Source organism: Centruroides sculpturatus, unplaced genomic scaffold (genome assembly GCF_000671375.1).
Source record: "Centruroides sculpturatus isolate CEXI.00-Female unplaced genomic scaffold, Cexi_2.0 scaffold1429, whole genome shotgun sequence".
Lineage (NCBI taxonomy): Eukaryota > Metazoa > Arthropoda > Arachnida > Scorpiones > Buthidae > Centruroides > Centruroides sculpturatus.
The window spans coordinates 143,496-161,033 of record NW_019385592.1 but is presented as its reverse complement, the minus strand read 5'-3'; the positions used below and the strand labels follow the sequence as shown (position 1 = coordinate 161,033).

The window sequence follows — 17,538 nt, the reverse complement described above, 5'->3', positions numbered from 1 at the left end:
TATAAAAGTGTGTTACAGAATAAAGAATTGATATTTCATTGTATTTTATCCGAAAAAATAAATTATAAATAGCAGTTTCAAAATATTTTAATAAATTACATATAAAATTGATTTCATATAAATAAGTTTCTTTTAATTGTTAAACTAGAGTATTTTGTCATGTATAATGCGCAACCCCCTTTGTTTAATTTTTTAATTGAAATTTTTATTTGTTTATATCTGTGTTTGATTTTTGTATTATAAATGAATTTTAACATTTATTTCTTAACATATTATGGTACAAGAATTTTATGTACCGATAACAAATTTACGATATTCACGCATCACAGAAAACCAAAAACTCTTCATCCCATTCTATCGTTATTGATTTCTAGTGTTACTTTTTAAACATAGAAGCATAAATAAAAGAATTAAAAACATTTATATAGATGCGGAATTAGTATTATCCATGTATAATGTGCATCCTCCTTATTTTTCCACCACAAATTTGAACAAGAAAGGATGCATTATACATGGAAAAATATGATACATTCAAATTCCGAAAGTTAGAGTAAACTTTTAGTAAAAGGTACTTACCATTTGATTGCACGGGTCTTTGAGCAGTATAAACTAAACTAAAAAACTCAACCCCCTGTTTCTTCGACTTTTTTAAATATTTCCAAGGTAAACCAAAAAACCGGACATAGGCCACATTACGATCGATAGTTTTCGAATCTGCTTTTGTGCCACAGAATTTTCCTTGCATTCCACTACTACTCAGGGATTCGTTATAAATTTCGAACATGTTAACGTCACAATGATTTGGTTCGGGAAGTGAGAAGTGGTGGAACTTGATCGCTATCTAACTTAACAGATGTTAACCATAAATAAATATAATATTAAAGTGGAAAGAGATAACGAAGAAATATATCTTACGTGATATCCTGGAGTTACGCGTATTTCCCATACGCAATCTAACGGTTGTTTATGTTCATTCGAATATTTAATTAAATTTGCGTCTATGGAAGAATAATTAATATTACCTTGTATACCTCCGAAAAGACTATAGCAGTTTTCTATTGAAAATTATTTGAGAATTAATAAACAATATAAGAAAAAATAATAATAAAATTTTCTATAAAGTTTACTTACGTTTATCTGGTCCGTCGCCTGCCAAATAAAGTAAAATTTATATTATATTAATAAGGAGTAATTATAATCATATTAATTAAATTTAATCGTGTAAAATAAAATTAATCTTTTTTATATTACTATTAATATTATATAATTAGAGTGATAACCATTTATAATTGATTAAATAGAATCAGGTTCTTCTCCATCTACAAAACATCGTCAAAAAAAACAAGAAAAAAAAGCATAAAATTTGCTGTTAAAAATATCCAGCAACTAGTTGACAGCTGGATTTTTTAAATTTTGGGCGCCATTTTGAAAAAAATTTGTAAGAAAATCTTCATCGTTTCAAGAGCTTAAAACTCATACGAGTAAAATTTTCATTAAGTTTTACCCCAGCCGAGATATGACCTACGACCCTCTCTATCTCTTCACTCCCTTGAGTTATGTACTCCAAAATTTAATACCATAAATGCCCCTTATACACAAGTTATCGTGCCAAATTTCGTTTTTAAATCTCGACCCCATCCTGAGATATTAAACGAAATAGATGCCAACACATGCACGTATCCCTGGAATTTTTACCCGTTGTTTTTGGCTTTTTTTGGGGGGGTTCTGTTGGTCTCGAAACGTCGAGATTCCAAAAACTCGGATAGTCAAATTTGACACGATTACGTTACTTTCCCGTATTTGTTTACAACAGCCTGGAAGTAAGTAAAACAATATGCACTCAACAGAAAATATATTGTCACGAATGACAATACTTTCTCTACGGGAAATCACCAGAAATATACAACTCTTGACTTTAGATTAACGAGTAAATAACTTAAAACTATTTTACTGGAGCAAAGTAACCAAATCAAACCAGCAAGTCTTTTCAACGATGGTGATGAACTATAACATTGGGATTTGTTTGATTTAGTTATTTTGTACCAGTAAAGCAGTTTTAATTTATTTATTACAACATTAACCTCTCAGTTGCAGAATATATATTTCTGGATCAAGAATATTGAAAGTTTTCTATAGAAAAAATACAGTATGATATAGGGACCAACAGAATTGTTCGATACAGCAAACAGTTATATTGGCTTATGTTATTCTTTATATATTCAATTCAATATTTCAATATTGTATACAGTAAACTCTTAAAATTGCTAATTAAAAAAGAATTTAAAACTGATAAGTTATATTAAATCTGTATACAAACTGTTTAGAAGTTCTGGATTTGCTGTAGTTTCATGTATATAAACTTTGTAAAATTTATAATTAATTCTCGGGAACAAATGTAAATAAATTAAGTAAAATTACAAACAGAATCATAAATTTTAGGAATAATTGAAGCTTCGATTATTCTCACTAAGTTAAACATTTCTATGGAATTAATATCTATTAAATAAGTTGGCAGAGTAATTTCAAAGGAGGAGAATAGATAATAATCTTACAGAATTGAAAGAGTTGTTACAAATTGCCTCTTTGTTATAAGATTTTGTTACAATAAATATTATTCTGTAGATTAATACTTCTCAATTGGTCAATTCCCGAATTTATTATTACAACCTTTACTAATATATGACTTATTATAATTTTTAATGGTTAAACTTATTTGAAATATACAAAAATGTAATATAATAAAGTAATTTTTCTTGCTCTTTTCATTTAAGGATGATGAATCATCAGTGACAAACATTGCAAATTATAAAAGTGTGGTCGTTTGGACAGGGAAAATTATGCTTTTCGGGTTCATCAGTTATAATTATCAGATATAATTATAACTAAATGAGTTCTCGTTATAATAATTAAAAAAATAGTAATAAGGAACAAAAATAAATACAGAGATAATGGCTATAAAAAAGCTGAATAATTCTTCTACAAACATTATCCATAAGATAACGTCCATCTTCACGTCTGTTCATTTGAGAAAACTTTAAAATTAATTATAAAATTTTCAGTCGGTAAAGATCTATTATAAAACTGTATAAAATAATGGATTCAGGTATCGAAATTATAAGAAAATTAATTCTAAATTTATCATTTAGAGTTAATTTCATTATATATATTGTTATAAAAACTGAGATTAATTATAACTGAATTATAATGGAATTTTTAAAAAAGTAACAATAAAAAACAGTAAAATTTTCTTTTTATCGATGACTTTTATACCACTAAATTCAAATATTTCAATAATAAATTATAATTTAACATTTTTATAAATTACTTTTTTAATATAGGAAAGTCTTAAAATACAAGAGAAGTAGAGCAAAGACTATAAATTTTCAACTGTCTGTATAATAAAAATATAAAGTTAATTTCTTCGTAAAGTTTATTTATCATTACGTAAACACGCAATCAGTGAATAAACTTATAAATTTTGTGTTAACGTAAACGTGTGGTATTTTATCCCAAATTCGGTAATGAAGTGTCTGCTATATATTTATTACGAATCTCATTATGTTAACGTCAAGTCTTGTATTAATACAGGGTATCCCAGCCAGGTATAGTGTTACAAGAATAATACAAATAATACAGTAGTATAGTCAAAGCTTGATTTAATGAACCCTTACGAGACCGAATAAATTATTCCGTAACACCAAAAATGCCTAAAATTAATGCTGTAATGGATTGATCCATTATTTCATTGTTATAGACAAAAGTTTCTAGCCTCAATTTAACGGTCACGTGTCTTGTGCATGATTTTAGTTTTGGCTCCATCTTTTTTGAAAATAAAAAGCATATATATAAAATAAATACGGTAAAAATGGTGGGTTATTTTTAACTTTAAGTAAAACCGGCGGTAAAATTTTAAATTAAAAATATAATACTGATAATTTTTAATACCCGTTCACCCGCTACACTTGCCTAGTTAAGGCACTGGTCACAAATGTAATGTTAAGCTTCTAAAACATTTTTCAACAGTTACTTATAGGCCTAACATTGTTTCTCTTTAATTTAAAAAAATTGTCTAAGCCATAAAAAAATACTTTTACTTGTGCAGATCTAAAGTGACAAAACAAAGCTAAATTAAATAATAAATTTGGCTATCATTAAAATATACGTAATTACGTATTTTGTTAAATGTAAACGTTTTGATTTACAGGAGTAAGAATAAAAGGATAGCTTTTAGTTTAAAAAAATATATCAGCAATCTTTGTCTGTATTGTTTATTTTCATGGAGTTTTTATCCAGAGAAGTAGTCCACTTAAAGTGCGTATTCTGATAATCCGTTCTGTATTTGAGGCATTTTCGGTTGTTGCTGCTGAAGCTGTTTACTTTAGGACTGGCCCAGCAGTGACCTAAAAGATAAAAGCACCGAACACTAGTAATGGTAGTGGATTCACGCTTCTCCAAGAGGCTGGCCACATGGAGACTTCCGCGATTTCTTCACATTGGTATCACGGAAATAGGGCCAGTTTCTCATAGAAAGTCTTCCCGGGAGGCATCCTCCTCGACAGATCGCATGCAAGTCGGATTGCCGTATACAAACAAACGACTCCAGGACCGTGTTTAATGACTAAGTGATTGCTGTTCATTATCGTCGTTGTCATTATTTTCTTCTTCGTAAACTTGCCGATTTCGAAGTAAAATCATCTGGTCAGTGGTAAATGGTAGTAAGTTAGCATCTATAAATTCTTTTAAAATGTCGCTTTAAGTTGAAATTAATCTCCTACAATTTGTTTCGTGTCGAAAATATTTTTCTATAGTACAAAGCTTTACCGATGTACGAGCTTCGGTGGACATTGTTACAACATCCTTTGGCTCTCGTGTGTTTATATATCTAATCGATAAAGAATTGAAGAGCCTATATCCACAACGATTTACAGTATCTCCAAAAATGATATAATGTAAACTAACGGCGCTTCAATATTCTGCTATAATAACAGTATATAATATCGTGTTATTTCGTTTACTGAAAGACTTGTTTGCTATTGTTAACGAATAGCAAACCTCCACGTTATTTGCAAAGCGTCTTACTTCCATTCGCGTTTTTTAAATTCTTTCCGCGCTATGGCCACCAAGAGAACCTCTTTTTAGCAAGCCCATTGTTGGCCGTATTGATGAAGAACAGAGCCCGACATATCCACATTGACTACTCTCAGAGATCGAGAAAGCCAATGACTTTTTCGATCTCGGGTCCCTTAACCGCTCGGTCCAAAACTGTATTTCCTGCATACCATTCAGGTAACTTTTTAAAATCATGTGACAACAAGATTCCTAACCTTTCATCCGCAGAAAAATAAAGCGGCTACATTTATTTTCAACAACCTTTTAACTAAAAAAATCTAGAAATATTAATTTGTGATAATCCAGTAGAGAGGAAAAAGAGAAATAACACGAAAAAAACAATGCATATGAAAGTACTGTATTCGAAATCACAGCATCTGGACTAAAAGGTTCAAGAATGCCTATAACTGCCACAGCTTGCTAAAAAGCGAGAGAAATGGACAACGTTGCAATCGAAAAAGCTAAAGCTGAGCAATGAGGTCGACAAAAACTTTGACGAGATTATGGGACTGATTGTAAAGATGGGTGTGACCGAACATCAATCAGCATTTAAATTTTGTACAAAAGTTGCAAGATTTGCCAGTGAGTCGGTTGACGACGATGAGAGTTGTAATAAAGTAATGTGATGCATAAAAGTACAGTACATTAAATTTTGAAGCGTTAGTCATTTATTCTTAGTTACGTAAAGGTACTATTATATAAAAAATTCGGTGACAAGAGACATAATATTAACATTACTGTTTTAAAAAATCTTTGTTTTTTTTTCATAACTAGTAGTAGATCTCCTCAAATTAACTTTTGATGAATTTGATTATAACATTTCGTTAAAAGATGTCACTTTCTATTGTTACTGTGGCAAGCAAAACGACTCGACTCTACCTGTTTGTGCCAAAAGGACTTATCTCTAATTAAACATTTTAAAAATAACAAATTCTATCAGAGCTGGATTTTTTAAAGCCATAGTTTCAAATACTAGTAGATAACACACATAAAAGCACAAAAAATAATGATAAATGAGCTAAGACAGCATTTTTTCTTGTTTTCTCAAAAGGTTATTTCGTGGAGATAAGTCGTTTTGGAAATAGGCTCTTCGATTTCTTTTATCATTATTCTTCTGTAGCGAATTTTGAAATTGTGGATTATTCCATTGGTTGAATTGAATGAATGATGCTATATTAGCTGGCAAGTGACACAACTCTCATTTCAAATTTTTTGGAGAAAAATGAGCAGGGCAATTGTCCATCACTAGAAGAATTTTCTGTCTCGCTAATTCTTTTTCTCCAGACAAAATCATTCACCAAACAACGCTTGAGTCTTCAAGTATTTTTGTTGTTTTGTATGTGGCAAGGACGAGTTCGAATATTTTTGAATGCTCGCGGGATTTTACTTCAACCAATGACAGCCAATTTTCTTTTCTCAATTCCTGTCATATTACTGCACAATGAAACAGTAATTCTTTCCTTCAACTGTTTTCGTCCCTTACTGTAAATCTTCATCCGTACAATGGCATGGTTTTTGTTTATAACCTGTAAAAATGTGTCGTCGTGATTAAACATATCGTCAGGGCTATATTTATATGTTATAACGGGCCATCTGTCTTTATCCGCTGTTCGGCCGAGTTTTTGTTTGTTGAATCTGGTTCTCACAAAAATTTGAATCTTTCGTTAAAATCATCCACTTTGAGTACTTAAATCTTAACAGCTTTTTAACGTATAAAGGGACCGTTCAATAGAACTCCTTTATTGTTACCTTTATCTACTTTAAAACCTCACATTTCAGCTCAGTATAAGCACAATCTGTATCAAAGTTTTAAAATTAATTTATCCCACAAAAATTAACGCACGAATTTCTTAAAGTTTCATTGGATTTTAAACAAAGACTATGCATCGATGCATATAGCGCTAATTAAATATAATGATTAATATAAACAGTTATTGTATTTACAGCTATTAAGACAAATTTAAAAATTGATTTATCCAATAGCGGTATTTGTTCTTTTACGAAAACAAGTAAGGTTAACTGCAATTTTAAGTGTTACCATATTATGTATTCCCTAATTATACAAGCCTAAGACAGGGTATCTTTAAGTTTTTTGCTCTACCAAGTTTTTTTTGACAGAAAAACCTTTTCATTTGGTTTTCTTAACGATAACAAAAATGTCATTCCTCGCCTCTTTCATAAGGGGATAGGAGGATAATTTAAAATTTTCAATGGAATCCTAAAAAAGAGTATATTTATGAATTCTATGAAAAAAGACAAGAAATTTTCATTTAAAGCATTTTTTATAACATGTATCTATTAAAAGTTACAGACATCTTTACAGGAGTCCGCCTGTAAAGATATCAATTAACATTTATAAGTATTGGGAGAAGTTGAAGTAATCACATGAAACTTTTTCTTAACTCTAGTTACGAATGTATTTATGAATAACTTTCATTAACTTAAAAAAATTTTATTTAGAGCCTCATAAATTGAGAGTGGCTGAGCCACTTAACTTTTTGAGACCACTATGTACTAAAAAGAAGGTATCAGTGAGGCTCGTGACTACAGAAAGTATTTGTTAATATTCGTTATTTTCACATTCTAATCATAATTATAAGGAAGATATATCATACTTGTTATTGTACATTCAGTTGCTATTTGATTGTAAATATCTTAAATTTTTTTTATAAATTGATAGTATAAAAATATATAACATTTAAGCTGCTTTCCCTAAATATCTTTTCAATTATTGTTATAATAATTATAATTTTTATTCGAAACGTGCAGAAAGTGCTGAGTTACAAGCATTTTTATAACAATTATTATAATAATATCGTTTGTAATGTCATTCAATTGACTCATAAAACTTATTTTTGTTAACATATTCGTAATTGTTAAGAAAAACATTTACAACGTTTCTGTAAGGAATTTACTTCCAAGTATTTTTAATTTCATTTTTAAAATCATACATTTTCCCAGAAAAATTTGTACCATTCTTTGTGAAAATATAAATCTTTCTCTGGATTTGGATATTTATTTTCAATCATTAAACTTCTGAGAAAATTATCATCATCATCATCACCACCACCACCATCATTATCTTTCACACAATTAATTTATTTTTTAAGTTTATTTTTTATTACTTGAATTTTTTATTTCAAAACTTCAAAAAATATCTCTCATTATGTTTATTGTAAACTAATTTTACATGTTTTCTGTTAGTTGGAAAAAGAAAGTAAAAGATGAGAAAATATAAAATAAAAAAAAAAATAATAATAATAATAATTGCAGAGACGGTTGAAAACCCAAAAATCCAAATAGTTATGATAACTACAGACAATGAAAATTAATAGTTATTGTAATTAGTTTAAGTCATGCGTTAAAAAATAATCCCTTGCTATATCCTGGATGTCGTTTCGTTACTCAATTATTCCCTGGACCTCGTTACATTTCCTAACTGTTATATTAATTATCGTCAAAAGTTACGCTAATTCTTTCGTAACTGGATGGATTGATAAAACTACAACTATCAAAATTCAAATGAATACGAACATAATTTTAAAAATTTTAATTTTTCGAGGATATACAGAAAATTTTTAATATATGAATGTGCATGTTTGATACTCACTTATATCTATCTTTTTATATTCTCATTATTTACAATCGCGCAATTCAAAATTTGTAATATTTCTGACAGTAATTTAGTCTTCTCTGTATAAACTTTTCAATTTGGCCATAAATATTATAGCTGAATCTCCAAAAGCCAAGATTAACCAGTCGAAGAATAAAATAAAACAAAACTATTTTCCTCTGTAAGAATATGGAGAAAATTTCCTCTATAATTCATTTGCGTAAAATTCTAATATATGTAAATCTTTTGAATAAAATATTTTACTTATATTGGAGTTTCGTGCAAATGAATAACAAAACTTTGAATAATATACAGTATGTTATATCAAGAACCAGGGTAGTTGAATATAACCAATTGTATTAAACAGACCGTTACGATATCCATTTCTATTTGAATACTGAAAAATAATATATATAAATGTATGATTATTATTATATGTTGACATATACATTTTTATTGTATACCATTCATTTATGTGTAAACTTGAGTTTGTGTGTATGCCTTTATACAAATCCTCCAGAGATCAAGAGATACCTCGTACACTTAATTAATCTATTTAATAAACTAGAGACTTTTTTGATGTTTCAGGTATATTAAGAAACCAAAACAGTGTTGGAAGAGTTGCATTATATTTTTTAAATAATTTATTTACTTGGGGCCCATCTAAATTCCCTCTGGACTGGTGACATCTCTCGACGCCCATGTACAGTACATAATTAACTTATGTGGATAAAAAACTTTCTATTAAAATTCGTAAATGAATAACTACCACTTCATAATTTAAAATATTTTGATGCAATAATTTCCGTAATATTAATTCAAATTTTCCTTTTTTATACATTATTTCTGAATTTTATAATCATTATATATAACACTAATTTTAATTCTATAAATTGAATTTGAATGCATACGCAATGTAGATAATAAAAATTATAGGAAATGAATTTAAAAAGTTTTAAGTTAAATAACCTCTTTGTAAAATAGCGTGACGCGAAGCTATTTTTAAAATAAATATTATCTTGCCTATTAAAACATTTACACTATAAAATTTGACAATTTTAGACATGTAACACAAAGCTTTAACAAGACTGCTATTTATAAAGTGAATTTTGAACGGCGTTGACAAAATATAAATCGACAAACGACTGAAAAGTTATTCTAGTGCACTTCAATAAAAAATAAATAAAAATGGAATAGGTCTGTCATTTCTAAAGTACGACACTCCCCACACAGAAAATATCAATTTTTTTTAGTTTAAACATTTAAAAACAACCGATACTTTTAAAAATTTATTTTCCTTAACTATATGGGGAGTGCTGTATTTTTAAGTGTTGTATTTGGAGTATTATATTGTTTAATTTAAAAAATAAAAAAAAAAATCGAAAAATTGTCCCTTTTCAATTTAAACTTGAGTATTACTTAATTACTGGTTTTTTTTAAAAAAACTATTTGATTATGTAATTGTCATCATATTTCTCAGTTTTGACGAATTATCACAATCCAGAAACTGTTTGATAAATCAGAATCATCTAAGGGATTTTAATTGGTTTGGAATTATGAACATTTGTTTTACCTTTAGCCTCATAGAATTCATAATAAACTTTAAATCCTTTGTACTCGATGCTATCGTCGGAACGAAACTCTAACCATAGATACTGTCCCTTTGATGTGATCTCTTTAGGGAATGTGTTACCGCAGTATTTGCCTTTTACAGTTGAATACCCGTGTGGTCCTTCGCGAATTTCCAAATAATCATATTCACAATTTTCCGAGTCTTCCAAATGAAAATGGTCTCTAAAATGCAATTTGATTATATATCCGGGCTCGGCTGAAAAATAAAATAAAATATATTTTAAATTAAATTATATCCAGTTAATTACTACTAAACAATTGAAAATCTTTACCTTTTATTTGACGTGTACACCTAATATTACTGGGATAGTTATTTGGATAATGTGGTGAGAAAAATTCGTGTTCCTTTTCATTTCCTTTACTAAAATTATAGCAGCTATCAATTCCATTATGATTATTCTGATATTCAGTTGATAGAGATGATGCAGATTTTCCTATTAAAGAGATTAATACTTTTGATTATCACAGATTTTGGATATAACCCAACAGAAAAATCTATATTTGAAGAGTAGCCAGAATCAAGAATTTTAATAGGGACGTTTTTAATGTCGAAGAAAATAAATAAATAAATATATATATATTTTAAATACACAAGAACTTATTTGAATTTTAGATTGGTATATTCTTGATAGTAATTGGGGTTATGCCAATTTGGTATCGCTTGCAAGCAAGTAATGAAGAAAAGGAGGTTCTCGACCTTGTATCCTGAATGACGCGAGGAGGAGAATTTAGAATTGTTGGCAGTCTCTAAATAAAGACGGGCGTGTTTAAATGTTGTAACATGTAAAAGTTGTAAGAGGAAATGATATAATTTAAATAATCATTTAATGATTTTGACACGGCTATATTTAGATTAAAAGGTGCAAAAAGACAAATCTAAATTTAAACAGAAAAATTCAATTTAAAAAGAAAAAAAGAAAGAAAGTTTAAGGAGAAGTCGATTAAAATTGAAAATAGAAATAATGTTTACATCGTTAAAAATCTAAACTTTAATAATAAAATTAAAGTGGCAATAAATAAGATAAAAATAACAAGAAATAATAATAAAAAACTAAACTTATAAGCCAATAAACTGTTAATATTACATAGAACGAAAACTAGAATTAAATGATGTTCTCATGTATTGTAATCGTGATTGAAATTTTTCTTAATTGTCCTTAATATTAAAAAAATAAATTATGTAAAACAAAATAGGTTTAAAAACATAAATTATTGGTTTCTAAAACGAAGAAATGAAAATTTAGAACAGTTACAAATTGAAATGAAAGCTGAGATTTACTGAGATAGAGGTAGCTAACCCCAAATATGTGCCAATTTTTTTTTTTTTTGGTTTTTACTAACCGAACTTATTGACTTAACTTGTACTCCAAATTCGTTCATAAATATTACTTTATTTCAAAATATCACTTTATAAAGTGGTGAAGACAGTTTTTTAACATAAAAAAATATGTTATTACTTTAAAAATGGGAGACGGGGTCGAGAAAAATCAATTTTTTAAAGCAGTTTGAAATTGCTTACCGGTTATTGAAATTACGCTAAGAATTTTGAAGGAGAAAAATTTATTAAAGAAAATGAAGAAATTATGCTTATAAACATTATTATAAAGGAAATTTGTTATAAAGTTATTGAAATTTACGTTATGTTAAAGATTAAAGAAGAGGCGATGAAGTACGAATCGAATAAAATTAAATATTAATGAAGTAATTAACTAAATGGATAAAGAAGCTTTTTATAAATTATCGAAAATTTCGAGAAAAAATTTATTAAGATACGACAATTTGAATCTTTGTTTTTATGTACAGAAAAATTAACCTTCAGCTTATCTGTTTTCTTTAAAGTAATTAAGATTTAATTAAGTGAAAAGCTTAAATTTTCATTAAAAACTTCACAATTTATTTTTTAATTTGTAAAGTATATTAAATACATCTCCTTAATAAATAGCTAATTAGCCACATTAAAATTGTACCATCGTCTTTTTAAGTATTTGAATTCTCGCCTCTAGTGTTAATTATTATTCTAACGATACAATATTTTTATATAAAATATTCATTAAAATGACAATTTTTTTTCCTCTCAGGTTTTACACTTCTATAGAAGTGACAAATTATAATTAATATGAAGACACCCAATCTGGTTTTTGCATAATATCCAGCCATAAAATATTAAACAATTAAGAATAGTGAATATTATAGATTTAACGTCTTTTTAAAGTTTGAAAAATAAATTGAAAATCACTCTACTTTCGTGAAAAAACCTTTTAATTGAAAATAAAGCAGGTTAAGTCTGCCTAAGTTATTCGTGCATAACAGATGTTAGAGGTTTCTTGGTTTCCTGCCAAATTTATATTGGCAGTTAAAAGCTCTTCTTGTCAAAATGGCAATGTTTATATGACACGAAAACGAATAAATCTGAATTTTTTTCTTAAATTAAAATCTAATTTATTGATACTTTGGTATAATCAGATCGATTTTCGTTTGTTTCCTTACCTGCTAAAGTAGGTAAGCAGACAAATTTTGCAAATTCTGCAAAAAATAATCTTCTGAACATATATACATAAAGTTCTCTATATGTATTATATCTGTATGCATGAAAAAATTAGCGGGCAAATATATGAATATGTAAACTTCTTCGTATGAAAACTATTAGTGTTGGAGATTTATATTTATATACACAAAAGAAATATACATTAATCAATATAAAACATTGTAACAATCTCAAAATAAATGTCTGAACTATATTAAGATGTGCNTGGCGAGGGAATAATCTAGTTAAAAAGTCGGATAACGAACTTTAAAACTTTCATTTTTTTCTGCTTTCTAGTCCAATTTATTGATATTTTTTTCTTTCAGATATGTTTTTTTTATATTCTGCACAATAATTAAATAACGTTATTTTAATAAAACAAATAAATATAATTTTAAGAGATATAATTTCATTATAAACATGAACATTTCCTTCTAACATAATTTGTATTTCATGAAGGTATTTAATTAACACCAAGGACTGGATAATCGGAACGTTGCTGTATAAATTACAATAAAGCTTATCCAGCCTTGCTTATTATTCAATCTTGTATTTTTTAATACCAGATATTATCAAATTCGAATATTTTTGACTGTAGAATCAAGTAGTGTCGTTCTCCATCTCCAATTATTTAACTCCTCATAGAGACCTGTGTGGCCATCTGCACTACACCTGTTTCCTTAAAATCACATATTACAGTAGGGTTGAAAATAAATAAATAAAGATTTTCATACGGATTTTACTCCAATATCGAAGCTATCCAGCAATCTATTTTCCAAATACAACTCATTATCCTTACCTTTTTGTCTTTCAGTTATCGTTATACCGGATAATCGAGACTCTACTACATATAATTCCATTTTATAATATAGTAAAATTCAATAGAACCTTTCAAATATTCTAAATATAAGTTGTTATAACAAATAACTTTATAGATGACAGATGAATAAATTCATTTTATAAACATATTATAAAGTGAATTTTAATTAAATATATAATAAAAATAATCTAATCAAATATCCTGACGTATAATTTGCTTGTGTAAATTAAATATCCGCTCGTGTTAGGATTTAATGCGATATTTTTCCCCGAAGAATAAACCCATCTATGTGATGGATGCTTTGTCATTTAACTCAGTGTAAAATTCTATACAAAAAAAACTTTAGTAAAAAATAAAATAATAAATAATCTAATTTGTTTCCTTTATAAATAATTTTAAAAATAAAAAGAAAATTAATTTATAATACTCGACAGCATCGAAATTTGTCTATAAAAGTAGAAAATAATTAAAAATTAAAATGTTCATTAACACTAAATGAGATTATTAATATCGTTGCAACGTTAATGAAGCATTTTATTGCCTAGTTAATAGTAAAATATGTTTAAAAAGCTTTAAAATATTAAAAATAAATATTAAAGTTAAAAAAATCAATTTTCTTGCATATTTCTAATCAAGAATTATAATAATTTCCGACAAAATTTTTTCTTCTATTTTTTGAACAGTAAATTAAATTAGAATTCAGACAGAAATATTTAAAGAAATTAAATTCAAAAAGTAATATAAATAATATTTCAGTATGTATGAAAATTATTTATATGGAAATTTATATTAATTTGATTTCTTCTCTATCAAATCAAATCATTGGTAGACGAAGCAAATTAAATATTGAAAGTAGAATAAATTCTATGACATTCTTCAAATTCACAATCGTTGCTTTAATAAATTTTTTAAATATATTTTTTATTTATAATAATTAATCAAATGTAACAATATATTGTTGTTCGTGGGCATAAATTAATGGGTATTTTATTACTATATTTCTTATGTATATTACTTTCCTGGCTGTTAGATAAAATATAGAGAAAGTAGGGCGATCGGTCAAAAGTGACCTCCAAGAGTTTTATTTTGGACTCAGAAAACCCTGAAACGTCGAGAAATGCAAAAATTAGGCTTTTTATCCATATATATGGATGCTATGTGTGGGGGACACGATTTTATTCGCCCAATTTGAAGCTTAATAACTCCTGTGCCTTTTGTCCAAAATTTCTGAAATTTTGCAGGGAGATATGTGTATTGGGGATATTGATGCTGTTAAATTTTCGTGGTTAAAGATGGAGGGGTTGGGAAATAGAGGGGGGGGTCAAATGTCATACCTAGAGAGACTTAATGAAGATTTTACTCGTTATTACCGTTTACATTTTTTAAAAAGTAAAACTTATCCCTACTCTCAAAATTAAGCGTTTTTTTCATTTTAAAATAATTTATAATATAAAAAAATATTTTAATGAGATATAAAAAAAAGGTGGCGCTACCATAATTTTAAACTTTTTTGTCGGGAAAGTTACGCAACTCATTTCCGAATTTATTTTCTTTTGTTATACTTAAACATAATTGTTTTATTAGACGAATGTTCTGTGTTTTCAAGCAGACAAATGCTTCCTGGAGGTATCTTCATTATGTAAAAATTTAAAATAAAAATTCAGAATTTTAAACAATTTATTAAAATATTTGTTGAGCATCTTTTCTTTGCTGTAGTTAAATCTGGTTCTTTTATTAAAAGAATTTGCTCTGTTTTCAAATAAGTGAATGTTTTCTTGAGGGAATATTGACTCTAGAACGTATTTTATAAGAGTTCAGAATGAAAATATTCCCAGAATTCAAAATTAAAAAGTTGTAACATAAAAGGTACCTAATAATTAAAAAATATCTGGCCATTTTCATTAGAATCTATTTAAATTACCGATGCATTAAAATTCGAAAAATAAAATTCACGACGTGCTAAAGTTCGTTAATTAATTTGAATCAAACGAGTAAACAGGACACTTAAAAACATAAAAAATATAATTGTAGGCCTATATTTTAATTATTTTCGTACAATTTAAGTATAAGTTAATTTAATTTGAAAAAGATTAATAAAAATAACTTTTTAAAAATATTTTAAAAGTTATAATTAATATTTGTAGTGATTTAAGAAGTTGTACATATGTAAGTTAGTAAGAAAGAATTTTTTAAGCATATCCCTCGAAATTTTTATATTTTATTCTTGTCTGTTGCAGCAATCGTTTGTAAATTTTATCCATCAAAAACCAGAAAGTATTCGGAAATACACTTCTCTACTACAAATGTAATTCAACTTCTTGGTTTTTTTCACGTCTTTCAAACATCTCAAGTAATCCATATTTGAATAGTAACCTTAGTCTAGTTTCATTCTTTCGATTTTACTTTATTTCCATCAATACACAGAACCCCATTCATGTTTGAATGATTGCACCGTTCTTCCTTTCGCAATTAACATTCCATTGGAATTCTGAGTTTCTACTATTTTCACTGTTCTTCGAGTGTAGAATGAAAAAAAGAAGAAAGCGGCACTTTCTTTCAATCTATTACTCTAGGAATCAAGTCAAATTCTTTAGGTAACTGAAGATTAAAGAAAAGCAGAGCAAACGGGAGAAATTCCTTACTTTCAATAACATAGAAGTTCGGGGATGTTATTTTAATTTTAACTTTAATACATAAATTAGCGTGATTATAATTCATTTATACAAATGAGTAAGTTGTAGACACCAAAAACAATCGGAATATCGGAATACCTGTGATTTTCAGTAAGTTTTTCTAAATAAATACAGTGATACAGTGATTGAATAGTAAAGCTTACCAAAAGATATTGCCTTGGTGAAGAGTAGAGGTGAGAGGGAGAGGAGGAAGTAGGGGTGAGGATGGGGAAAAGTTAGGAAAAGAGGAGATCTAAATAAATACAAGAAAATTAACCCGAAACGTCAGTTTTATATAAATAAATGCATGTTTCTTAACATAAATGCTTAATCGAACATAAGACATGCGAGTTTTTAAGAACCGTGAACTGGCCTTGAACTATGATTTAATCCCATTGAACATGGTTCATATCAAATTATGTTTGTTTAGGAACAATTCCAACTGTAGCTAGTGAAAATTGTCACAAGAACGAGGAAACAAATATATAAAATATATGTTTTAATATCCCTAAAGCATTATTTATATAAAAATATTTTCATTTTTTAAAAATTTTATAAATTTGTAACGTTAAAAAAATTGAATAAAAAATTTTAATGTGGAAAATTGTATTACTGTTTACAATAATAAACCCCTCCAATCTAGATGACAATTTTTTCCCGCTCTATTAAAATTTTATTTATTTTAATTTTAATTTTAAATTAATTTTGGAGAAAAAATTGTGTGCATTCATTATCTTTCTTATTTGTTTATGACGTTATTTATTGGTGTATCTTATTAAATTCCAAATTTAATTTTTAGGATGAAAGAAAACAGTAAATTTATATGACATTTTTAATTTAAATAGAATTATTTTTTATCTAGCAAATTATATCGTAATCTAAAGAATTATATTCCTTATAAATTTATTACATACCTTAGTTTTATAAAAATTTTATCTGTCACAACAATAACAAATCATACTTATAGACTAAATTCAGTGTCCTTGGTACTTTTAGGACAATTGATTATTTTAAAGATTGTTATACACATTGGTTTTATTTAAATTTATTTATTTAAGAATATTTAAAAATTAACAGCGTAAGTATATCATTAACACGATTAAATTTTTACATAATTTTTATGCAATCGTGCACATCTGCAGAAAATTTTCGTGGGGGGGGGCAAAAC

General features: G+C 27.4%; 1 protein-coding gene across 2 annotated transcripts in view; it reads right to left on the bottom strand.

The window, feature by feature from the left end:
- The window catches only part of LOC111640403 (neuropilin and tolloid-like protein 2), a 91,046-nt gene that overhangs the window by 4,960 nt on the left and 68,548 nt on the right, over positions 1–17,538 (bottom strand). For both annotated transcript variants that reach the window (XM_023386411.1, XM_023386412.1), the window contains 5 exons: positions 10,627–10,788; positions 10,296–10,550; positions 1,132–1,149; positions 916–1,055; positions 577–841 (listed from right to left, as the gene is read on the bottom strand). In XM_023386411.1, coding sequence (XP_023242179.1) covers positions 577–841; positions 916–1,055; positions 1,132–1,149; positions 10,296–10,550; positions 10,627–10,788 — 840 coding nt within the window. The remainder of the gene's footprint in view (positions 1–576; positions 842–915; positions 1,056–1,131; positions 1,150–10,295; positions 10,551–10,626; positions 10,789–17,538) is intronic.